General features: G+C 45.5%; 1 protein-coding gene across 7 annotated transcripts in view; it reads left to right on the top strand.

Moving 5' to 3' along the window:
* Positions 1–26581, top strand: part of IQSEC1 (IQ motif and Sec7 domain ArfGEF 1) — a 302794-nt gene that overhangs the window by 43168 nt on the left and 233045 nt on the right. For all 7 annotated transcript variants that reach the window (XM_063164350.1, XM_063164352.1, XM_063164353.1 and 4 more), the window contains exon 2: positions 15877–15906. In XM_063164350.1, the coding sequence (XP_063020420.1) occupies positions 15877–15906 (30 nt within the window). The remainder of the gene's footprint in view (positions 1–15876; positions 15907–26581) is intronic.

Here is a 26581-nt window from a genome sequence, read left to right as displayed (position 1 = left end):
TCACTGGGGGTCACCAGTTGTGGGGATGTTCACAGGGGTCCCAGGATGAGGGAAGAGATGAGAATCCTGACTCCATGGTTCAGAAGGCTGGTTTATTATTTTATGATATATATTGTATTAAAAGAAAATTATATATTAAAACTGTACTACAAGAATAGAAGAAAGGATTTCATCAGAAGGCAGGAAAAATGAAAGGAAAGGAAATTTCAGGGAAAGGGGGAAGGGAAGGGGAGGGGAGGGGATGGGAGAGAAGGGAAGGAAAGGAAAGGGAAAGAGAAGGAAAATCTTGTGACTGACCAGAGAGTCCAAGACAGCTGGGCTGTGATTGGCCATTAATTAAAAACAACCACATGAGACCAATCACAGATGCACCTGTTGCATTCCACAGCAGCAGATAACCATTGTTTACATTTCATTTCTGAGGCCTCTCAGCTTTTCAGGAGAAAAGATCCTAACAAAAGGGTTTTTCATAAAATGTGTCTGTGCCACACCAGTAATGGGCAGGTTCCCAACTCCTCAGAGCAGCTCAGATAATTGTAACAATGAGGATGCAGCAGGAGAAGCTTCAGCGGCCCCAGGAAAGGCCAAGTGCTCTCAGCAGAACTGGCACAGTCTGTGCTGATGTTGCCATGGGATCACCCTGTCCTTGCTGCTGGCATGAGCAGGAGCACCAGCGAGGTTTGAGTGAGAATTGCTGGGTTTGTGTAGGAATTGCAGCTCCTGATGGTGGCCCAACTTCTACATCCTTGCAGTGAGCAGGACAGGCTCCAGCACAGAGAAATGTCCTGTCCCCAGTCCCTGCCTCTGCACAGGAGTCTCTGCCACTGCATGGGGGCTGCCCGGTGCCTGCTAAGGAAGGAATTGTCCTGAGGGGCTGCACTGGAGCTGCAGAGGTGTCTGCGGGCAGCTTGGGCAGCACAGACTTTGTACAGCCTGCAGGCACTGAGGTGTTTCCAAGCACTGAGATGTGCCTGTCCTGTCAGCTCTGCTCTCCTGGTCTCTGGTCAGCAGGGCCCCAGTGCCAGGATCTGCAGGGGCTCTGGAGTCACTGCCCACAGAGCTGCCTTCCATGGGGACAGGTTTGTTTGGGAACTCTGCTCCAGGTAGCAGTGATCCATCAAAATCACTTCACAAACTGAAGTGACTGCTCAGGTGGGGACTGTTGATTTATTGTAAAAGGAAAGGAATCTTAAATTTCAATATCTATGTAAAGAAGCCTCTGGAGTATCATCCACGTTTGATCTCTGAGCTCAGCTGTTTCCATGAGTGGAATGTTATTGCTTTTGTAATGGCAGAGTGCTGTAAAATTGGCTCTTGATGGATGAGCATCCAAAAGGATGCTCTTCCCCCAGCTCTGCACCTACTGAATATCAACTTCAGTGTTGTGTTGGTTTACAGAGTGGAAGGCATTAAATTTCTTACACATGCTAAGAGCTGACCCCTGAGAAGGCAAAGCTGTTTAAGCAATTAATGATTGAGTGCCAGATAAATGTTATCATCATTTCATTGCCTTGTGCCAGTACCACTCATTGGGTGTTGTTTAAATTTCGCTGGCAGCTCAAGCACAGCTAAAAATAAATTCATTTGTTTATAGACTTCTTTGACAACAGCCAAACAAACCCACACTGTGTTGTTTTGAGCAGGAGGCGCAGAGCCAGCTGAGTGCTCCCTTGGAGGGTGCCTGGTGGGTGCCTGGGGTTGGTTCTACAGCTGCTTTTCCCCTCCCACCCCTGTTTTATTTCCATGGAAAGCTTTTCCAGGGCTGTGTGCTCCTGCTGAAGGGCAGGTGTGAGTTTGCAGTGTGAGAGCAACCCCTGCTTTGTGTGATGGGGCAGAGCACAGAGAGACCAAAAGCGGCAGCAGGGGAATTGTCAATGCTTGGGGCAGGGCAGAGAGGGATCCTGAGCCCTTGAGGGACCCTGAGCCCTTGTCCATAAATCAGAGGGAACTCAGACAAGCCCAGCAGCGCTCCAGAGGTCACCTGGCAGGGGAGCAGAGAGAAACTTCACATTATTCCAGCTCAAGGACAGGGGGAGGTGAAGGAAGATAAGGAGGAGGACAAATGGCATCAGCTGTGGTATCTCCAGTTGTGAGATACTGGAGTTGGGATGTCCTGGAGCTGCAGAGCTCTGCAGTGAACAAATGCTTCTTGTGAGAAGGGGAAATGCTGAGACAAAATGTCTTGGCAGTAAAAATAATTCTGAGAAGGTTGCAGTGGGAATAGCCTGACTTGCTGTAGGAACTGGGCATCTGTACCTCTCTCTATGAGGGATGTGTCAGGAAAATTAATCCACAAAAACCAGAGATTTATGTCCCATAAGGAGACAGAGGAGTCCTTTGACTTTATTTGAATAAAGGGAGAGGCCATGGGGCATTTCCCTGGGATCTCTCAATTTTTTGGACTACACAGCCTCTTTTTTTATCCTAATTTCCCATTTCCCTTCTCTCTTTCCCCATTGGCTGAGGTACTTGAGAGGTACAGATTTCCCAAAACACCTGATACCAGAGATTTCCCTCTAATGTATAACTCTCCATTTTAGTTGCTAATTCTTATGGAATTTGGGCTTTTCCCCCATTGTTCATCTTTCAATGTCCAGTTTCATTTATCAGCCAACCTAGAGTTTGTTTGTAAAGACAAATCCAGGGCAGACATCCTGGGCAACCTGGTGTACTGCTTTGTTGTTTGTTTTTTGTTTTTTGTTTTTTTTTTTTTTTTTTTTAATAGGAGCAATGTAAAAGGTTATGAGGTGGTTTTGAGCAGAGAGAACTCAGCTCAGAGGTCCAGAACTGTGAAATGTTTTCTTGCCAGGGGCCAGTGGAGATGGACAGGATCTGCTTTCACTCAAGGTGGTTATGCCACCAAAAAGCAAGAGTGAAATATGTTACTGTGAACAGTGACACAAAAAAAACCCCCAAACAAACAATAAAACACCAAAAACTCTCATTCAACAGCAAAACCTCTGAAGACTCATTAGTTGTGTCCAGGTCAGTGTGAGCTGCTGGAGAGTGCTTTGACCTAAAGGACAAAAATAAGATGTGGCAATGTCAAGAGGCAATTGAAAACACCAAACTGTGAACTGAGGGGAAAACCAGGTAGAGCTGATTGTGCAGGGATCTCTCAGGTAATGTTTGAGTAACACTTATGGGGGATAAAAAAGGTATTTGAAGTAAAGCTTCTAAAAGCTGAATGGATTAGTGGTTAAAACTCTCCCTGAAAGTTGGGATGGTGCTGAAGGTTGTGTTTGAGGACTGATTTTAAGAAAGCAGCAAAGCCACCTCACAAACCATGTTAAACACTGCCTCTCCCCACTCAGCCCCTTAAAAAGTAATCAAAAAACCTGACTGAAACAAATCCCAAAAATCAAAGCAAAAAAAAAAAAAAAACCTCCAAAACCCTTCTAAGGCATTTTCAGAAGTGAAGAACTGGGCTGTGTTGCTCCATTCAGTGCCAAGATAATTTCAAAAACCTGTAACCTCCAGATTCTCAGAGGAAGGACATTTTATATGGGGGTGGCTGTGCCAGTTACCACTGCAGGTTGTGGGACAGATGGAAGCTGACTAATAGCAAGAAAACCATTAGCTGTAAGTACAGCCATTATAATTGAAACTGAAGCCTCCAGGCATCCAGAGAGAAGCCAAGAATCCTGACTATGGCATTGTCTGGGTGTTTTTGTAGCTTCTGCATGCAGACTTAATAGTTACAAATTACAGTGTTTCTACAGATTTAACTGAGAGTTGAAATAAAACAAGTTGAAGACTTAAATCCCATTCTTTATGCAGTCTGTCTGGTGAGTTATAGCAGTAGAACACACACTTGGTTTTGTCTTAATCTTTTCAGGTTTTCTAATTTAGTCTTAATTGGAGGCAAGAATTACATCAAAGGCAGCAGAGCTCCTGTGGCATTTGGAGTTCCCAAGGGGCTCAGGTTGGCTGCAGGGGCAGATGAACACAGTCATCAAAGGGATTGGACTTAAACATCCTTTAGGAAGGGATTGTTCCCTGTGAGGGTGGGCAGGCCCTGGCACAGGGTGCCCAGAGCAGCTGTGGCTGCCCCTGGATCCCTGGCAGTGCCCAGGGCCAGGCTGGACACTGGGGCTTGGAGCAGCCTGGGACAGTGGGAGGTGTCCCTGCCATGGCACGGGTGGCACTGGAGGGGATTTAAAATCCAGTCTCACCCAAACCATTCTGGGGTTGTGTGATGTACCGGGAATATCTGTGGGGCCCTGCAGCTCCTGTCCTGAGTGGTGACAGGGCCCTTCCCACGGCAGGGCACAGCCAGTCCAAGGACAGGCTTAGGACTCCAAGTGTTTCTGGTTCTCTTCATGTTTGGCACCTGTCGCAGACATCTTTTATGGAAAATCCTTTCCTTAGGATTTTCCTCCTGAGAAGCTGGGAGGCCTCAGGAACAAAATGTAAACAATGGTTATCTGCTGCTGTGGAATGCAACAGGTGCATCTGGGATTGGCCCATGTTGGATGTTTGTAATTAATGGCCAATCACAATCACCTGGCTTGGACAGAGAGCCGAGCCACAAACCTTTGTTATCATTCTTTCTGATTCTATTCCTAGCCAGCATTCTGATGAAACTTTTTCTTTTATTCTTTAGTATAGTTTTAATGTAATATATACCATAAAATAATAAATCAGCCCTCTGAAACATGGAGTCAGATCCTCATATCTTCCCTCATCCAAGAACCCCTGTGAACACCATCACAGGCACCATCCTGAGCCCTGCCAGTGCAGGCAGTGAGGTCAGTCCAGAGGGTGACTTTGTTGAGGCTTTAGCCCTTTTCGTACATCTTTGTGTTCCATTTAGGTTGCTCTCTAGAAGCACCATCAATTTTTTCTAGAAAATATCTTTGCTGTTTTAATGGCAAATCACTCAGACTTCTCAAAAATATGTGTGTGGAATTTAAGGAGCTGGTGCCCCTGGAAACAGGACCTGGGTGTAGTTTACCCTGAAAATTTCATCCATACAGTGCCTCAGCTGAAATTGCATAGGGCGGTTTCCAGGGCTGGATTTTGTAATTACTGTTGGGTCAGTGAATGAATTCCTGGGGTGCAGGGTTGATGGCAGCTGTCCCCATCAGTGTCACTGTTTGTTCCTTCTCCTCATGGAATAAACATAGATCTTGTCTTGTATGAAAGATCAGGGGAGAGCTTGAATGGTCTCCAAGCCTGAGGATTAAGGACATAAATTTCATGTGCAGAAAATGTCTCGTTCTTGTTGGAGGCTCTTGGCCTTTCGCTCTCTGATCCTGCCTGTATCCACAGCACATTTTGACAAAAACCCTCTGCAGGCAGAGGATTTTATTAAGGAACATAGAAGCACTCGATACAAATGAAAGATGAAACTTGATTCGATAATTTTCTAAATGTTTATGGCTGATGATTGCGTGTTGAGAGGCTGAATTGATGACAAAGTGTTCTGCTGTGAGTATCTTCATAGTCTGAGAACCATTTAGCTGCTGTTGGAAGGATCTCTAAAAGGGACCATAATTGGAGCCAGGATTGTTGAAAAGCCTGACTTTTTCTGAATGTCAGATAAAAGGATGAGCTGCTTGTTTAAACCCCATTTTAAGAGAGATTTTTCTTTCTTTGTAAAGCCTTACCTGGAAATGGAAAGAGATCTGAAATAATCCTGTGCTGTGGCTTTCCACTTCTGCTCCCCCTTAATTGAAGATGAAATAATGCCTTCTGTATTCGATATTCCACATTCAGTACAGGTGATTGCCACAGGCTAATGCTGCTTAATCCTGCCTTGTCCTTCTGCAGAAAATAAGTGGTGAAGGAATGTGGGGAGAGATTTCTGATGTGCAGCAAGATATGAAAAATTTCCTGTGCAGCTCCTCAGTACCTGTGGGGTTAAACTGCAGCTCTCTCCCTCAGCTGTTAGAAAGCCACTCCACACCTCAGTGAATGAACTGAGCTGGAAAGGTTCATTTAAAGGAATTTGGGTTGGGAAGTTGCTCTTCCCTGAGCTGGGGTAGGGACAGACAAGGCTGCAGGTCAAAGCTGCAGAAATAACTGGATTGGAAACTTTCAGCTGCAGGGGAAAATAAGGAATTGACTCACTTGTAAAATGATAAATGGAGTAAGAATGAGGTATTTCTCAAGCAGAGTGGAGGCAGCCTTTCAGTTCAAAAATTCAGTTTTCTGAATTTTTTTTCTTAAAAGCTGTTCCAAATTATAAACAATTGAAGGAGAGATGGAGCAAGGAAAAGAGGTAAAATGCTTTTCAGAGCTCATAAACCAAGGATATTTTTTTTTCATATTTTACCACTTGAGATTCAGGTCCTCATTCTGGTGCTGACTTTAAGATCACCCCTCGCTTGTCGAAGCGAAATATTTTCTTCCCTTCCATATGGCCCTTTGGCAGTGCTCTTACTGAGATCATCAATTGGCTGCTCTGTGCAGCCTAATGGCTTCATCTCGTGAGACAGGGGCTGAGAGAGGCACAGGGATGGGTGAGACAGGAGCTGAGAGAGGCACAGGCTGCAGGGATGGATGAGAGGAGCTGAGAGAGGCACAGGCTGCAGGGATGGGCTGTCCTGGAGTGTCAGAACTCAGCACATCCCCTTGGATGTCCAGAGTTGCTGAGAACCTCGTCGGGGGGCTCAGAGACCCTGCCACACAACCCAGACCACCTGGGGATTTGATTTTGACCCCTGGAGCAAGTTACCAGCTTTGTATGAGGACGTGAAAGTCACACAGGTTTGAATAGTCTAATAACAAAATGATCACTGGGTGAAAATGTAGATTTTAGGATTTTTGGTATGAGGGTTTTGGGGACAAGATGGAGGAATCAGGGTGCATCTAGTCCTTCTTCTTCTTCTTTTTCTTCTCCTTCTTCTTGTTCTTCATTTTCTGCAGTGATGTTGACACTTTAGGACTGGTTTAGAATAGAAGTGCACTGTCTAATATAGGTTATGGGTATTGGGAATTAAGTGTAAATATGTTATACGTAGTTTGTAGTATAAAAGGACAACACAGAGTGCCTGTGGCTGCCCTGCTGAGCAGATCTTGGCTGGACAGAAATAAAATTTTATAGATAAGAATTAATAAACAACCTCAAGACCAAAAAGTGAAGAGCTCTGACTCGTTCTTCGGATGCGCAGGCTGAAACAGAGACACCCTGCACATCTCGGGGCAGCAATTAACAACAGCAACCCGAGACTGGAGCCCTTCATCCCCCAGACCCTCCACTCCCCAAAGTCCCCATCTGCTGCAGGAGGGCAGCAAAGCTTCCTCCTGTGTGTTCTGCTTGGCTGTGTTTCCATCCCAGTGGAATGGAATCCCAGTGATCACAATCCCATTTTCTGTGCACCTGGAGGGGCTGTGCTGAGGGCAGAGCAGGGCAGAATTGGTGACAATGTGTGCCAGGCCCCTCGGGGCAGAGCAGCTGCTGGCTCTGCTCCACCTTCCAGAGGGGACTCCTGTCACCCTGGTTTTTTAAGATTTTCTAAGCCTTCTGATGTTGACATTCTTGTAGTGAACTTTCTCACACACTTTCTGTGAATAACTCATTGTTTTGCATTTCTTTATGGAGGAGGAGAAAGTTGATGGACTGTTGGTTTGACCAGTGTCATTGGAGAGGTGGCACTGTCACCCTCCAATCCACTGCCACTTTTGGGAATCTATAAATGTTGGAATCAGAAAATAAACTCCCCTTTTTCTTTCACCTTGAGAACAGCGGTGTGCGCTTGTGTTTTTTGTGTACTATAATGACAGACACCCAACACTCTGGGCAGAACCCGAATGTGTCCCAGCCTGTCTGTGTTCAGAGCACAGCAGCTTTGGGTGTGCAATGGCACATCCCTGCCCTGCTCACAGGGCCAGCAGCACTCTGTGCTCAGGCACAGCATCCCAAATTTCCCGTGTGCTCAGCAGTTTGTGGGGCTGCTCTGCTCTGGGAGGCAGCTCCAGGCTGCCCCTGTCCTGCTGGGGAGCTGCTCTGCCCTGCTGAGCTCACAGATGGTCCCAGTGGGGAGCACCAGGTTGGCAGCACCAGCACTGCCTGCTTGGCTCTTCCTCCAAACCATTTCCAGGCACCAGGAGAGCCCAGGTTACTGCAAACCCCTGCTGGCTGCAGGTGAGGCGGGCAGGGCTCTGCTCCACTCGGAGCATATGGCAGGGGCTGGGCAGGGACATCGGGCTGGGCTCCTGCAAATGCCTCCTCAGAGATCTCTGAGAGTTTGGAAGGGACATTTCTTGGACAGCAGTGGCTGAAAGCAGTCCAGGAATGGATATAACAAGCTTGTTATGGAGCCCATATGCCAAGAGCTGCATTTCCATGGTATTTATCACAGCATCACAGGATGGCTCGAGTTGGAAGGGACCCCTGGAGGTCATCCAGGCCAAGCTCCCTGGAGCCCAGGATTGTGCCCAGATGGCCAGGCTGGAGTGGAGAATGCAGTGAGTTATCTGTGGGAGATAAGGGGCTGCTGCCTCTCGTGGGCTGGGATGTATCTGCTGGGCCCAAACACGACAGAAATGGGATCTGTGGCTCTTTTCAGTGTTCCTGGCCAGGATTACAGTTAGAATTCACTTTAAAAGGTAAAAATCAAACAAAAAAAAAAAAAGAAAAAAAAAAAAGGCTATTTTTTCACCTGTGTAACAGCTTTGTAAGGACTGAAGAGCTTTTGTGGTCACTTTTTGTGGTCACTGCCACATGATTAGTGCATTCCCAGAGCTGGGATGGGGATTCTGCTGGGCTGGAGGTGCTCTGCAGAAATAGGAGTGCACACAATCTGCACACAGCACATCTGTGTTAAAAAAAGGGCACATGCAATATTAACTGTCACTTAAGATGGCTAAAAAGTTCATTTCTTTAATGGGAGTTGGAGAAAATAAGGACAAAAAGAATGTGATTAACGATGTTCTGGGTGAAATACTGTGCTGTCTCATTGAACATGGTTAATTGGTGGTTGTAGGTCTAAAATCCAGTCAATTTAGCAAACAGGTTCATTTTAAGCAGTCAGTCTTGTGTTGTGCTGTAACCCAGAGCTCAGAGCACCCTCCACCCCAGCCCAGCAGAGCTTCTGGGAATTGTTGGGTTTTGGGGGAGCCCTTCCAGCAGTACCTGTGGTTATCCATAGCACACAGCAGGAACTGGGCACATCCCCTCTGCCAGGGGACCTCTTGTTCAAAATGGTGCCTGCAAATGCTCCTTACATAAGTGCCCTTGGATTCTGCAGTGGGTGATTCACAGGTTTAGCTCACATTAACTCTCTGCATGATGCCATCCATGTGGGAGGTGCTGTCCTTTCATGCTCGAGCTGCCACAAGATCATGGGCCAAGCAGCAGCCCAAATTTAGCTTGGATGTACTGGTGATGTGACTTTTAAATCTGTTTGGGGCTTGATGGAAACTTCTTTTTCAGCTTGTTGGTGGGAAATGACATCTAAACTGCTCTCTGCACTCAGAATGTATTTATGGGGTTTTTGAGGGTGGGAGCAGTGGACTGGTGCCCAGTGAGCTGAAGTGTGTGGAACAGTGAGACAAATGAACCAGAAGGCTTTTGATGCATTCATCATGACATCCAGCCAGTGTTTAAAAACACGGAATAAGACCAGAGGGACAGGTTTTTTGTATCTTGAAGTTACCAAAAGTCCTGAGACCTTAGTATGAGGTTGGTACTATCATAGCTTAGTTGGAATTTTGTGGGAGGCTGTGGTGAGTTTGTTTAATTGTGTTGATGAAGAGGTGTTCACCCTGTTGTGCATAATGACTGAATCTTGCTGAAGGGACCTAATTAGTGGTGAAATTCATCGTTTTTCTCATCCTGACAGTCACCTTGTTAAAATGCTACTGACTGGGCAGTTCTTCCTAGGTTTTTTACCACACTTCTTTCAAGTCTTCAGCCCAGTAGAATGTTTTGACTCCACCCAACACACAGGGCCTTGCTGGCCACAGTTCTTGGGAAGGAAAATTTTTGGGGAAGATGAAACAGGAAAGCCTTATAAATATGATTGTCTGGCAAAAGATTTTGAGAATATGGAAACTATAAGCAAGATTGAAATGAAAGCAAACTTTGAGATCCCTCAGTTACTGAACAACTGGAAAACAATGGCATGGCCAGCTGAAGGTGATCCCCTTTTGATGGAACAATCCCCTCTGCTTGCAGACAGGCCCAAGGGTCAGAGCAGACCCTACAGCTTGGCAGAAGGGGCCAAAGAGGAGTTTTTAGGGTTTAAAATGTAACACAGTATGGGAATGTAATGATTCTTATAGGCTGTATGGAAATGCTGTAGGATTTGTATATCGTACTGGATTGGTTAGTGAGAATCAGAATATTCAACACAGAAGAAGATTTATTGTATTGGAACGGGAACTTTGCTCTCTTGCCCTTTTACTCTCTCACCCTCTCACCCTCTCTCCCCCTCTCTTCTCTCGGGCCTGCTCTGAGCTGTGGCTGCAGCTCCCAGCAGGGCCCTGCACCCAGGCCCTTTGCAATAAACCCCAAATCCCAGCAGGGCCCTGCCCCCAGGCCCTGTGCAATAAACCCCAAATCCCAGCAGGGCCCTGCACCCAGGCCCTTTGCAATAAACCCCAAATCCCAGCAGGGCCCTGCACCCAGGCCCTGTGCAATAAACCCCAAATCCCAGCAGGGCCCTGCACCCAGGCCCTGTGCAATAAACCCCAAATCCCAGCAGGGCCCTGCACCCAGGCCCTTTGCAATAAACCCCAAATCCCAGCAGGGCCCTGCACCCAGGCCCTGTGCAATAAACCCCAAGTCCCAGCAGGGCCCTGCACCCAGGCCCTTTGCAATAAACCCCAAATCCCAGCAGGGCCCTGCACCCAGGCCCTGTGCAATAAACCCCAAGTCCCAGCAGGGCCCTGCACCCAGGCCCTGTGCAATAAACCCCAAATCCCAGCAGGGCCCTGCACCCAGGCCCTGTGCAATAAACCCCAAATCCCAGCAGGGCCCTGCACCCAGGCCCTGTGCAATAAACCCCAAATCCCAGCAGGGCCCTGCACCCAGGCCCTGTGCAATAAACCCCAAATTCCACAACCTGGCACCAGAGATCTCTGTCTCTGTCCATCCGTCCTGACCCCCTGATGCTCCTACAGAGAATCTCCCCTGCCTGTGTCTGTGGGGTGTGGGCTGGCTGGCACAGCCCTGGAGCAGCCTGCTCTGCTGGGAGCTGTCCCTGCACACAGCAGATGGGCTTTAAAGTCCCTTCCAAATCAACTCCCAGTTTATACATTGCTGGCAGTGCTCTGGTGCTCATCCAGACTCTTTAAGCAGGGGTGTAATATTGTCAAATCAGGTGAGCCCAACTCTGGGAATGATTGGCATCTGACTCCAAGGCTTTGGAATGCTGAATACGCTCTTTATTAAAACTATTCTATATTACATTACAACTATATTAGAGAGATAATATACTGTACTATATCATACTTCTAACTAACTGCTGAAAACTCGTGGCTGTCAGCCAACAGTCCCAACACACACACATGGATCCAGCTGGTCAATGAATCAAAACACCATCCCCAGAATCCAACCAAGCCATCCCTTCCGGTAAATAATCTTCCAGCACATGCCACATGCTCAGAACAACAGGAGTAGCAAATGAGATAAGAATGGTTTTTTTATTCTCTGAGGTTCCTCGCTGCAATTCCCAGGAAATATCCTTGGGAAGTTGAGCCTTGCTTTTCTCTGTGCACAGAAATGCAGCCACAGTTGTGAGGGTAGGACAGTGGCTGAGCTGGGAGGTTTTATTCCAGCCTGACTCCATTCCTGAGCCTGCTCTTCCCAGACTCCTGGGAGGAGAGTGCTGCTTTCCTTGGCAGAGCTTTGCACATCTGCTGGGATCCACAGGGGCACAGAGCATCATTCACACCCAGCAGGCTCAAATAACAATCCTGGAAAGCTCTAATAGCCTTTAGACAGGGTTGGAGGTTTCCTGGCAACATCTGCCTGGGTTTGAAATGCTGCTCAGAACATTCACCTGCAGGAACCCCACACTGCTCCCTGCTCCTCATACCAGGAGTAAAATTTCTGTGGCCATCAATGAATTCTCTCTGGAGCTCTCTCCCTTGAAGGTAATCAGTTCCTCTGCATTACAGATGCTGGAAGATTTCAAACACTACAGAAGAACAACCTGTGCTGGGTGCAGTTTTGGTTTTGAGGCACATTCTGTGCTCAAAGCAAGGCTTAATCAAATGCATTGATCCTTGTAGTGCTGTGTAAAGGTTCAGTTCAATCTTTTCCTTTTGTGAAAAATGGAATTAGAATGCTCTGTAATACGTGGTCACTGTGTACTCCGAGTCTCCCACAGTAGCATCAGTTCCTGTGGCTTGTGAGAAGATGCATTTCAGGTGGAGTCTGATTATTCAGTGCATGTTTGACATGCTGTTAGAAGCCTTGGCTTTTCCCCAGTTCTTTTTATTCTGATGGAGGTGACAGCTCCAAGGAGGTGAGATCTTGAGTGGGATTCCTACCACAGGGGTGGCTCTGTCAACTATTTAAAGCCTTGTCCACTCGTGGGTTCTTACAGAAAGGTTTCAGTTCTGCTTTTGGCTGGTTTTGTACCACATTGTGCACCCCCAAACACGAATCCTAGACAAACAGAGTCTCAAAACTGTTAAAATTACTTGCTGTATTCTTTTACAGGACATTGCCACAACTCACTGGTATGTGCTCAGCTAGGAGTTGTTGCAGGGGTGGTTGTGTATCTCAGTCCATATCACACACCTTGGTTCTGAGCAGTGTTTAATGTGGAAAATGATTACTCTCATTAGAGCAATCATTTTCCTCTTGCTCATTAGAGAGCAAGAGGAAAGCTGGTCCTGGAGCTGCCTTTGGAAGCAGATTTACCTTGGGCTGTTCCCCTCTAAGTGCAGCTTTAGGTGTAAACAACAAATCAGATGCCACAGGGCTTTCAGCTTGTTTATCATGGCTCTTGGGGGAATAATGAGAATTGAACATTTCCTGCTGGTGTGAACAGAAATCTTTGGGATGAGGTAAAGCCACTGAAGGAGCTCTGCTGCTGGGGTTCTGAGGTCCTCCTGTCCCCTCAGTGAAGAGGAACCTGGAACCTCACACATTCCCAGTCTGAAGGGCTTTTCCATCCTGTGCTTTTCCCAGCGTTTTCTTTGAAATTGTGTTATTCCTGTAAATGGCTTCCAGTTTTTAGGAGCTGACACTTCCCAGCATGGATGGTTTGTTGGAAACTTGCCAACCAAGTCAGCAACTGGAAGCCAAGATAGTTGGTTTGTTGTTCTCCTGCATGGGGTTTTTATAGGAGGGTAGTGGTGACAAAGAGAAATCCTTATGGTGGTGGGAGTGGAGCTGGTTTCTGAAATATCCATGTTTTGGATATGGACTGACAGATGGTGATGGCAGTGCTTAATTAAACTCAAAAATCATTCAGGATTTTAATGGTCACTTACAGAGGGTTGACAGCCCTCTGTAAACCTCAGGTGCTGGGGGTTTTGTTTTTCTTTACATTTTATTTTTGGTTCAAGGTTTGTTATGGTGGTACCTGTTCCTCCTGGCATCTGTCTGCAATGAAATTACAGTAATTACTACTGGTAGGAAAGTAATTTCTGCTTCTCTTGGCTATAACAATCTCAAAAAGGATGTATTTCACTGTATTTCCTACTGAGAATGAAATTCTTGGGGTCAGGAAGAAGGCAAACTTGTACTTCAATAGGAGTGTAATATTGTAATATTTAGTTCTACTCAAAATGAAATCTTGGAAACCATCCAGGGCTGAGGGGAGAAATCTTGCAGACCGTTGTATGACATTTATCTCATCAGTGATACAACTCAGATTTCTAAATGGAATCTGTGCTGTTCCAAGTACTACAGCACAGAAGATATTCTCTATATTGTGGGCTTTTAAATTTTTTTTTTAAGGTCTACCTTGAAATAAATAATGCAAGATACTGCCAGAAGCCTTTTCACTTTTCTCCTTGTCTCAGCTGTGCCAGTATCATTTCTTTTGTGCGGGTCAAAAGGAAAAAAGCCAACCCAGAGCCCAGCACATGCTTCCTGTGTGAGCAGAAACATTAAATATCGATCCCCAGTCCTGCCTCTCAAAGAAAATCGAATGCTTTGTCTCAGACTACAAGCAGTGGTTTCTTTCAGCTCTGTGTTCATTCAGCTCTGCTCATCAATTACTCATTCCCTGAGCAAAATTGACCAGCTCTGAACAACTCTTCAGAATTTACCCCAGTAAGTCTTACCCTTGAAAATGCAAATTTAGCAGCTGAGAAATTTCCTAGCTTTTCTGGGAAACCTGAAAGTAAAGAAGGGGTGGTGGGGGTTGTAGGCCCCCTTTGTTGTCAATACATTGCCAGGGTTCTATATTGCTAGAGTTTTGTGCCTCCTTGATGTTTCTCATAGGCAACTTGTCCAGGCATCGACTCTTCCTCACAGCAGCCAACTAACTCCAGTTCTCACCACTCCACTCTTTTATAACACTCTTATTGGCTACAGGTGTGACCTGTTAAAATCAGGCCTGTTCCCAATCTCTAATAATTGGCTCAGCTGCAACTCCTTAATGGGGTAAGGTTACTTTCTATACTACATTTATTTTCTTATCTTGTATCCCCCTACACCCCATTGCTTGTTTTCTGGGCTGTGCTGGGAGGTGATCAGCTTGAGATCCCCCTCACCCCACTGGAAACATCCTGGGGCTCCAGGGAGAGCAGAATGGGCTGCAGGACTTTGGGGATTTGGGCGCCTGGTGACACCCAGTGACACTGGCAGGCTCTGAGCACTGGGACACGTTCTCCCTGCTGGATGAGTTTGTTATTCCAGCCCAGGGGAGAGGCAGGGAATGAAGCCATTAATTGCTGTCTCCTGTATTTGGGAACTTGAAAGCAGAAGCAATTACAGGAACATCTTTCCCAATAAGGTGTGTGCTCTGCCAGATGGAATTTGCTGAGAGCTGAGTGTGGGGAGGTGGCACCTAAACATTCATTAATTTTTTCATTACTCCTGGGAGTGCAGGGCTGAGCTCAGCCTCGTGGGACTTCTGCATTGGGAAAACTGCTTTGAAGTTGTTGTGTCTATTAAACAAAACTGGTTCTTACCTGTTCTCCCCTTGTCTTTGGGGAGGCAGCTTTGGGAGTGAGGGAGGAAAGGAATTGGGCAAATGGTTCTATGTTTTCTTCTGGATTTTTGTTTGGTCCTGAAATTTGAATATTATGTTCCCATTCCTCCTTGGAGAAGAAATCCTGTTCAGTGTGAATAATCCTGAATTAAGTTTCTTTGCTTAAAAATATTGGGGAAAGAGGAGAGGCTTGGTTCCATGTTTGATGGATGAAATTATCTCACCTTTAACCTGCCTCTCTGTAGCTTAAGACATCTTATCCCTCCTTTTTGCACATTTCTGAAATTCACAGAAGCATGAGGTTTTAATGATTTAAAATTACCTTTATTTGTCAACCTTGGCCCTTTCTGAGTGTCTGATAAGCTGAGTGTTTGATTCCAGGACTATTTGCCTGTGACCTTTTCAGCTGAAGTGTGAAGAAGAGATGAAGACAAAAGTTAAAATGTACAAAATAATCTGCCTCTAGAATAGTGTCAGAGTGTTGCTTCCCACTTGAACAAGGATGGAAAATAAATCTCTGTGCATGTTTGAGGAAGATCTTTATTGAGGATTCAGAGGGTGTCACCTGTTTGAATATTGCAGTTATTGACTTCAGCTGTTAACTGGGTTTTGACTTCTAATAGATTTCCTCGAAGCCTGAGTGGATTTGTTTTTTTTTTCTAAATGTCTTATTAGCAGAAAAAGTACAACAAGCCCTAGAGACACTCACTGAAGTACAGAGGGAGAGCATGCTTGAGAAGGTACATGGCTTTTAAATGATAAATGCTGGAAATAACTGTGTCCTAAGTATTTGTGTTTTACTTTACAGGTCTGAAGGTGACAGCTCAAGAAGCCTCAGGTATGTGTGCATCATCTTGATGTCTTTGTTCTAAGAAAATAGTTTATTTAAAAGCATTAAATAGAAATAGATTTGTTTTTTAATGTGGGCATTTTATTGTTTGTGCTTAGCATGCCATTGGTGTTTTGAGTAAAGTAACTTCTCCCTTGAGAAGTTACTGAATGCTTCTGTCTCCAGTGTGATTTGGGAGTGAGGGATTAGTTTGGATCATTACAAAAGATTGATGGTTAGTTCCTGGTGCTCCCAATCCAAGTTCCTGGGAGCTGTGTGCCAGCTGCTGCGTTTGGGGCAGCATCTGTGGGCTGGTTCTGGCTTTCTTAGCAGTCTCCTCTTCTTCACCTGACAGGGAGAGCTTCATTGGCTCATTATTGCAGTGCTCATTCTGCACTTGGAAGGATCAGATAATGTGCAGAATTTCATGTAATTATCAGATACTTTACTTCCATCTTACTCCCTTGCTGTTTTACACTCGGGGTGGTTTTTGTTCCTACCTCTCTGCACACGTAGCTGAGCCAAGCTTGCAGAGCTTGCAAAAGGGCTCTGAACAGGACTGAGAAGTGAAAACTCCATCCTGGAATCTGAAAGTGTTCCATATTCATGAGAGCATTGCCATTGAGCAGCAGCCTTCTCCAGCAGTGTGAGTATTGATCAGTGATAATGAGGTCCATGATATTGACTGTGGCTTCACCATCATTCCTGCAGTGTGTTTTGGGACTGTCAGGACATTGCATCTTAAGGCACTGTGTTTATTTATTGTAAAACCCCAAAGGCAAGACAGGACCTTCCCTTGCAGAATTAAAATCCAGTTCTTACCCCCAGGTGTGCAGACTATCCCCAGGAGCAGGTGAGCTGAAGAACAGTCAGAAGTCTGTAGGAAGGGATTAAAGATCCTCTGAGGTGCTTTTGACTTCAGCAGAGTTCAGGATCAGTGTGGTGTGGACGTGGGCTGGAGGCTGTGCAGGGTGAGGTGGAATCTGTCCAGTGCACAGCCACTGAGCTGGATCTGATCCCCAGGCTGCACTGGGATGCCTGTGGGCATCGCTGCATTCTCTCCCTGGGGTTTTAGCTCCCAGCAGAGCTGCCATGAGCTGGCAGGCTGTGGAAGGACCAGTGCTGGTCAGCTGCTGAAAACTGAAGCAAAGCCCCTGGCATGAGGATTTCCAGCAGTGTGGTTGTGTTTCAGCCTCAGTGATCCCTCTAGTGTGGCCCTGAGCCTCCTGAGGGATTTGGCTGCTCCAAGGATGTGTGTGTGGAGCTCCTCTCTTGCGGAGTGTGTTTGGGGGGTTCAGGCAGTGCCCAGGCACAGCTGAAAGCCTGTGCCTTCAGCTCTGCTTTGGTGCTGCCTGGAACCCAAACTCCAGCCCTGGCTCCTGCCAGGCTCTGTCCTGCACTGGGTGTTCCATCAGGGCACTGCTGGAAGGGTTTGCCAGAGCCTCTCCCACCTGGCAGGAAGGGTCTGCCCAGGCCTGTGCCCCTCTGGGACCTGGCAGTGCCCCATGGGGCCCATTCCAACTGGCTGGGCTGTGCTGGTGGGAGCTGTTGGGGAAGGTGAAACAGGAAAGCCTTATAAATATGATTGTCTGGCAAAAGATTTTGAGAATATAGAAACTATAAGTGAGATTGAAATGAAAGCAAGCTTTGAGATACTTTAGTTACTGAACAACTGGAAAACAATGGCATGACCAGCTGAAGGTAATCCCCTTCTGATGAAACAACATCCTCTGCCTGCAGACAGGCCCAAGGCTCAGAGCAGACCCTACAGCTTGGCAGAAGGGGCCCAAAGAGGAGTTTTTAGGGTTTAAAACGTAACACAGTATGGTAATGTAGTAATTGTTATAGGCTGTATGTAAATGCTGTAGGATTTGTATATTGTACTGGATTGGTTAGTGAGAATCAGAATATTCAACACAGAAGAAGATTTATTGTATTGGAACGGGAACTTTGCCCTCTTGCCTTTCACTCTTTATCCTTTTACTCTCTCACCCTCTCATCCTGTCTCCCCCTCTCTTCTCTCAGGCCTGCTCTGAGCTGTGTTTGGCGGCTCCCAGTAGGCCCCTGCACCCAGGCCCTTTGCAATAAACCCCAAATCCCAGCAGGGCCCTGCACCCAGGCCCTGTGCAATAAACCTAAACCCCAAATTCCTGACCTGGCTGCAGAGATCTCTCGTCTCCATCCATCCCCACCGTCCTACCCCCATCAATCCTACAGGGACCCAGCACCCTGTGCCCTACAGAGCCCTGGGGCAGCCAGGCTGGGCCTGGGTGCTGCTCCCACCTTGCTCTGAGGCTGTTCAGGGAATTAATTGTGATACCCAGTGTGAGCTCAAGCTGCTCCAAGACAGCTCCAGACTTCTCTGGCAGCCTGATTTTAACCAGACTGATGCAGTAGCAGGCAATCAGTGTAAATTCTCTATCCCCCCTCTTAAACTGCATTTTCTCTGAGGTGAATTGTCACTGAGGCTATGCTTTTGTGTTTCTGCCTGCACAACATCCTGGTCACTGTGGTCTTGTCTTGGGCAAAACCTCCCCAAGCTCTGTTGATGTTTGGGCAGAATCTTTATGTTGTGGTTAATTTGCTTCCCACTGTTTTCCTTTCTTTCTGGCAAATGAAGATGAAATGTAATTATCTCAAATGAAATGATCAGTCAGGGGAATAGTGCTTAATCTCTGGAGAGATCTTTGTTCCTGCTCACAGAGGCATCAGCAAAATAGCAGCAAATGCAAATGCTGGCCAGCCAAGTGGTTCCATGGAATCAAGGGGTGCAAGGAGCCAGGAGCAGGTGGAAGGCAGGGATGGAATGTCCTGTCCCAGTGTTGACTGCACAGACAGAGTGAAGTCAGAAGGGTTTGTGTTTGTGGGCAGTAAATGAAAGTGTTGGCTAGGATTGGTTGAGTCTCAGTCTTTGACACTGAAGATGTGAAAGGATCACTCCAAATAACCTGAAATGCAGCCAGAGATGTTGGTCTCTCCCAGCTGGGTGAGTGCAGTCGGGCTCTTGGCCCAGAGACTGGTCTGGAATAGCTGCTGTTTGTCATGCTGGAATGGAATATCCAATACAAGTGATGCCCTGGAATTTTACACTATTGCTCAGTTGCAAAGGATATTGCCCTGGTGGATTTGTTTTCAGTGGCTTTATAGCTGCTTGTAACGAGGAAATTGCATCCACAAGATGTTTTATTGTGCTGTGAAATGCAGAAAACACAGAATCTGTGCACAGACAAGGCTGACACAGCAAAGCAATATGATTCCAAATAATACATTAAAACAACCAAAAATCACCTTGACTTTATTTCTTTCATTTGGCTTTCTCATTGTGACAAAAAAATAATGAATTATCCTGTTGTACAAGCCCTTAAAATTCTTTCTGCTTATAATACAGTTGTACAGTAATAAACTCACATTGCTTTCCCTTTGGGGAATGCCAGGCTGAGGTATTTGTTAAATCTGTGAAAATGGGGAGATGGCTTTGAACACTTTGCATTCTGAGGTGCAGTGCACACACACAATGTGGAGCTGTCAGTGTGAGGAGCTGCTTTAATTAGCTGTCTTTGTTCACATGTTTCCAGGAGAAAATGCAATTTGTTTTACAAGGCATTTTGATATTTAGTGGTGTGAGGTGACAGCCACAATGGAGATGTCTGTGCAGGATATCCTGTCAAAGTTTGCAGGGATTGTCTCAAGCTTTAGTAGCAGATGCTCCTTTTCCCTGTGTGTTTGAAAATCACCAGAGTGGAGGATTTGAGCAGAGTGAGGAGCAGAGGGGTTCAGGGAGCAGCTCTGCTGAGCAAACCTCTGAAACCTGCTCAGAAACAACGCCTTTAGGAGTTTTGTTTCTTTCCACTTGCTCCTTCCTAGTTGTGTGCTTTTAAAGGAGAAACAAGGATGAAGGAAGCTGGAACAAAACTGCATAAAAGGAGAGGCTTTCATGGCTCCTGAGCTGAGACGTGCCAAGGCTGTTGCCAAAAAGTCGTGGTGTGCTTGGAGGAGCTATGAAATAGGCCCAGGAAGAGTAAAAATCTGAAGGCTAATTTAAAATTAAGGAAATAAAAAAAAGGGGGCAGGTGAAATACTAATTATGGGGAAAACATCAGCTGAGTTATTTAGCTGAACTAAAAGAAAAATGTGATTTCTTTTCCCCCCAGTCTGTAATAGATGGAGGAAATGTGTGGAGTTGAGGATCTCACAGAAAGGCTGATTCCTGGTAAAGGTGCACATCAGATGAAGTGGAACAGTAATTGTCTAATTTACTTTAGAGCAGGATGGAATTGTGGAGGGTCAGCCTCATTCTGTGCTGGTGGAGGGGGAGGATTGGTGGGAAACAGACCCTGACCAGCTGCAGGAGGCAGCCGCACAGAGAGTCCAGCAGGATGCAAAGTTTTAGGAATTCTTTGTTTTGTTTTACTCCAGGAAAATCTGCTTGAACTGCGTGACTCAGCCTCCTCCCTGAGAACCTGCAAAGTACAATTAAACACAGAGGGACTTGTAAAGCTAATTTTCAAGTTGGAATGTATTGCTGTGCCTTCTAAATGACTCAGTGTCTATATGTAAAAATGGCCTTTTCTGGATGGTTTTAATCATTCCGTAATGACTCTGCTACAGTTTTATCACCAGTCCTTAAAATGTGCATCACTTGTTAGTAATTTTAAAACCTCCCAAATTTTCTTCCAATACATTTTTTACATAAATATCAGGCTGACCCTCTCCAGTGGAGTGGAACCTGATGAGTCTCCTGATGTTAGTTTAAATTAGTTTTATTGCTGTTAACAGAAATAAAACATATGGAAACAGCTTCTGGTAGTTGAGATGGCTGTGGAGCTTCCAGTGGCTTTCAAATTAAGATTTAATCTGAATTTCAGAATGAAAGGACAGTGATGCATTCATCAAATTGTCAGAACTGCTTCTATGACATCTTTAACAGTGATGATACATTTGTCATGTTAAAAAAATCCTTTTTTCTCCCCCCAAAACTGTATGAAACATAGAGCCGACCAGATTTCTTTATTTCAGTCCCAGTGTCTTGCCTGTGGAGTTTAAGCTGCACATGCTGCGGAGCAGGGGGTATGGGTTTGTGGTTTGATGGTGTTCAAAAGGTGCCCATAATTCTGTGCTTTATGTGGATTTTTGTTTTTCTGGATTTCTTACTGAGAATCTTCAGGCCCTTCATGATGTTTCATCACTTTGCCTTTGGGTGCTGCAAATGATTCTGTCACAGCCACAACACCACCAGTGTTTTGTACAAAAATGTCCTGGATGAACTCAAACTGTTTTCCCCCTCTCCTGGTTTGAAAAGACAGGTGCTGGCTAAGGGAAGCAGGAGCCTCCCCTGAAAGGGAAAGTGTTGAGCCCTCCCTTTGAATTATTATAATTCTGAAACTAAAAGGCTTTCAGGTAAAAATATGGGAATAGGAATAACAATTCTTTACTAGGAAAACTAAAAATTCAAATTTAATAGTACATTAAAAAAACCCAAAACCCACTGCCAGAGTCAGAGCATGCCCTGACCCCCTGTGGGTCAGGGAGGTGTCCCAGCCCCATCCCAGGGGGGCTCAGCCCTCCTGCAGTGCCAGCTGTGGCTCTGCTGCAGCAGGGATCCTGCACAAGGGGGGAGTTTTCTTCTGAAATTCCAGTGGTGGTTTAGATGGGCCTGGTCTTTGGGAATGCAGGGGGCAAAGGCTGCCGTGGCGTCCCAAACCTCAGATTGTATCCAGGTAGGAATGCTTGGCTCCTCCCCTGGGCGGAGCTTCTCCCCATGGGATGATGGAATTTTATCAGCCCTGCAGGGACACTCACTGGCCCATTAACAGAAAATATCTCCTGGAAGGAGGATGGGTTTGTGGGAGGGATAAAGAAAACTGCCCAATGAACAGAAGATACCTGCCCCACCTCTGACAGATGATAATTGAATTCACACCCAGCTAAACCTGAGACACCCCCGTGATACCAATCCCTCAGACTCAATCCTCAAGGAAGTCCAAGAGCATTGTGAATGGATGAATTAGAGGAAAAAGGGATCTTGTGGTTTTTTGGCAGGTGTTGTGTAAACACAGGTAGGTGTCTGTTTGCAAACAGATGAAGTTTTTGCATCAGGCCATACATTTTATTAATAGTTTGACTTTTGAATTGCTGCAATTCTGCTTTTTCTACTGAAAAGTAGGATCAAGTCTGGCTTAATGTTGGATGCCACCCAGGTGGGTAAAGCAGCACATGCAAACTTTTTGCCCACAGTTATTTCCCCTGGAACAGACAGCTGTAATTTATGGATCCTGTGCTGATTGTGCTCCACAGAGCTCCCGACAGGCCGGCGGTTGTTGAATTTGCAATCTCATAAGGACAAAGCTTTGTGAGTGGCTTCACATTAATTCAGTGCAGCTCATTTCTATCCCCACTTCTTGGAGGGGCTGCTCTGGTTATCTGTGAGATAAGGCTGTTTAATGAGCAACACGCGTGCACAGCTCAATTCAGAGAGCCCAGGGCCTGCAGTGCTCTTTGGAATTTATAAAGCACTTTGAGTTTCCTTCATTATTTTGCCATTCTCTTTGGGCTGCTTTTGTTCTTTTCTATTAAAATTCACAGGAAAAGCTGGGTGAATCTTGGGGTTGACATGGGAGTATAAAGAAAGGGGAAATGTGGGGTGTTTTGTACTTTCTGTGTGCTCTGTAATGTTCTTGGAGGGTTTTCCCCTGATCCGTGCATTTCTCCTTGCTTCAGCCACCTGCAGCTGCCTGAGGGGTCTCAGTCCTGCAAAACAGAAGTGGCACACAGCAAATCCAACAGAATCCCTTGGGATCACAGAATATCCTGAGTTGGAAGGGACCCAGAAGGATCTCAAAGTCCAACTCCATCCCCACCATAGCAAAGTTCCAGAGGGGGACAGGGCATGGTCTGAAGCTCTCTTATGGGTTTGAAGTAGTTATTCTATTTATGCATTTATTTGTAATGGAGATGTAGTGTAATTCACAGAGCCCTGTGAGGACAGGAGTAAAACCTGACTTCAGGAACAGAATTAATTTTCTCTGCAGAACATTGAAAATAGTTGGCAGCAGCTATTGGAAATCCATGTGCAAACTGCTGGGATCATGAGTAGGAGACAGGCACTTCTGTTGAGGAGCTGCCTCTATGCACTGGTGGAAAAAAAGTCTCTGCTTCCTTGCACATAATTTGTTTCTTTGAAAAGAATTCATGTATGAGACATTCTAGATAGGACTTGAAGCTAAAGCAATTTTCCTGTAGTGCTCTGCACACCAACAATTTAAATAAAAGGCAGAACTTGCCCAGTTTTTCTTCCTGCTCTCATTGCTCTATGTAGGTGGTCATGGTTAGATCAATTCCATCCAACAGGAAAATATGCAGCAAAAAAATAGATCTGTGAAAATAGTCTGATAACTTTCAAGCCCTTGTTTATTTTTTGCTTTCCTAATCTGTATCTTAGGTAGTTTTATGCCTCCATATAGTTCAAGAATGGTCCTTGGATTAGGAATTAACCATGATTCAGGTATCTAGTTCCTTGTCTGAGATGTTTTAATGATGCTTTTGTGAGTGTTCCAGTAAGCGCAATTGTCAATAAATGGAAGATGAAGTGAGCAAACTGTGTGCTGGGGAAGCTGAGAACAATTACTAAAGACACAAAGACAGAAAGAAAATTTCAGGTTTCCACGAAATGCATTATAAATTCTTGGAGTCAAGGCTAAAGCTTCATTTGCATTTGTGACTGTAGCAGCCAAATATTGTATTGATTTCAGATTATGCTGATGTTGTTGTAGCTGGGTTTTCAAGTGGAGCTGTAGATTTTGTCCCTTCTCAGAGACGAACAAAAGGCAGTAAAAGAGAGGCTTTGCTGGAGATTCCTGGTTATTAAAGCTCAGTGAGGGCTGTAAGCTGGGAGCTCTTTAGTAAAACCCCCAGAGTGGGAGCTGCAGCCTTTAGTGCCTCCCTGCTCTGCCCCATCCTGAGCTGTGTCCTCTGGAGGGAGGAGCAGAAAGCGAAGCCTTTCCCTTGTCTCCTAATGGATTCCCTCACTGCTCAAATCCCATATCGATCCTGCAGTCTCAGGAGCTGAACAGATCTTTAAATCCCTGTCAGCTTAGTCTTGCCTAACTTCTGCATCAATTTGGCCTCATTAACTTTTCGTTGATTAAATCAAACACATTACTTGGGATACCCCTGTAATTTATTTATAATAATTAATTGTGCCAGGGGAATAAGATTTCCTCCTCTGAATTTTAATTCAAGAAGCAGTATCTGTACAGAAAAATAGAGATTTGAGCTAAAATTAATAGAGCTGGATGAAATACTGTACATTTATGTACATTTACCATTCAACAAGTCTGTAGAGGATAAGCGGGAAGTGACTCTTGCTCCTGGTCAAGTTTTCTTTCCCCTGCCTTGTGTATGGTTCTCTCTGATGAATCCACACTCAAGAGCCACGTTTGGAAGTGTTCCAAGAGCACAGTTAGCAAATGTTCTCTGGGTATCCTCAGGCTTTCCGTTTCTTCAGTTATTTTTGTTTATTATACAAAGGAAATTTGATGTTTCAGAATTTAGAAGTGGTAAAGATTGGAGTGTATTTCTCGTTAAAATGAACTTTGAACTCCAGTCCATCACATCCTTCCTTTCTGGATCCTGCAAACCCATCACGTGCATGAATTAGGATGACTTACCATTATTCTTTCTGTTTTGGGTAAAAACCATCCCTTTGTTTTCAAACAAATATCAGAAATCCAGCAAGAATTCATTTCAGCTGCTGGCCCTCTCATAACCCTTCTGCTTTGATGCATAAAATGAAGGAAGTTTCCACTCTGCAATGAAGATGAGCATTGCAGCTCAGCCATTGTCATTTGTTACGTGCTCAGAGCGTGCTGAGATAAGCCTGGCTTGCCTGGGCTGTCGCAGCTCTTGATTTTTTTTGTCATTTTCTCTTTCTGCTGCTGTTGGCTTTGAAAGGAGCTGCTGGTAAATCCCCTCCTGCCCCTGCCAGGGGACAGCAGCCTTGAGGCACAGCCCCGGAGGAGCGAGGAGCAGCCAGGACACGGCAGGAGGGTGTTGGAGCCTTGCTTTGGTTGTGCTCCTCATCTGCTATAAATAATCCTTGGTCCTTCAAGAGCTGTGGCTGTGCCCTGCAATGGAATTGCCAATCCCATGGCTCTAAAATGGGCTGCACTTCCAAAGATAATTTAACTGTGAGTTAGTTAGGCACCAGAACCATTTCACTGCCTGCTGACAGAGCTTGGAGAAGCACAGAAGAGATCTGGGAAAAGCTGTCACCACTGAGGGGTGTGCACGCTGCTGGGGAGGGAAATTCTGTGTGGATTGCTTTGGGGTGCTGAGGAGGAGCCAGGCAAAGAGCGCTTATAACACAAACAGAGCTCCCTTCACAGCCTAAACCAATCTCTTCTGGAGATTCACCTTCGTTTGAAAGTCAAAGAACTCACTCTTCCAAATCCAGATTCATAAGAAATAGCTGACTTAAGTCCTAGTGAGATGCAGTCCTGGTTTATGTCAGTGTTAAATATAGGTAATGACTTAAGTATTTAAAGAAGTTCTTGAGAATTCTTAAGGCATTTAAATACATATTACTCCATGTACCTTAATCACACCAAAAAGAATATTCTTCTAATTTCCTGTCAGCTCCACAGCAGATGCAGACATATGTATGTGTTTGTTAGTGGAACTGTGGAGGCAAAAAAAGTGGAAGCTTTAATATATTTTTCTTTCCTTTTTATCTGAATTCATTTTGTAGAAGCAGTGTCAACGCGTGCTGAGCAAGGCTGGAGGAAAAGCCCAAGGGTTACTCTCCACTTCACCTCACTGTGTCTATATTTTGGAGAGGTTGTTGACAGACAGACTGACAGACCTGATGTAGGAGGAGCAGGATTGTCCTCCTCACCTTCGGCCTCCTGGATGGCAGTGTTTGAGGGCAGAGATTTCCCAGATGTGTTTCAGTTTTAGTGCTGCTGAGTCCTGAACACTTCTCAGCCTCAGTGAGTCCTCCTTTACCTTGTGCCCTCCAAGAGTGACCCCAGTTCTAATTTACACCAAACCATTAAAACTACAACCTGGAATAACCCCCAAATCCCACAGCCCATCCTGCAGGGTTGGGTGGGGTCAGCTTCCTTGTGTACACAATCAAACAGGGAGTTTTGTGATTGCCACACAAATCCAGGGGCTGTTGGGGCTCTGAGTCCTCCCCAGCACTGCCCTCCCTCCCCTCAGCCACTTCCAGGCTTTTATGGAGGTCTTTAATGGGGTTCAGTAATGAGGTTTTTAATTATCACTTGGAGGCCAAATATCCTGGTGCTGTTTCTCAGCCAGAACAGGTCAATCCTAAAGGTGTAGGATTAGATGGGAATCATAAAAGCTGATTATTTCTTAATTTTTTTTTTTTTTTGCACTTAGCCAGTGGCAAAATTGATACCTACTCCTTGAAAGGATGTAGGAGGCTATTAGGCAGTGGATAATTAACAACAGGAGGAGGGTAGAAAGGTACAATAGGACTGTAAATTAATTACTGGTTCTTTATTCAGAAAGGACAACGTGATTCCAGAAACTTGTCTGTTCTCAGTGCCAGCTACAAGTGGGCAATATTAGGGAATAAAATTATGCAAGCAGAAAATAAGTGTCCTTAACCAGGTCTGCAAAAGAGGAGTTTTCATTTCTGGCTCCTGCCATAGAAACCCTG

Source organism: Melospiza melodia, chromosome 10, assembly GCF_035770615.1.
Source record: "Melospiza melodia melodia isolate bMelMel2 chromosome 10, bMelMel2.pri, whole genome shotgun sequence".
NCBI classification, from domain to species: domain Eukaryota; kingdom Metazoa; phylum Chordata; class Aves; order Passeriformes; family Passerellidae; genus Melospiza; species Melospiza melodia.
The sequence above is the reverse complement of the archived record's forward strand: the minus strand, read 5'-3'. Positions and strand labels throughout refer to the sequence as shown.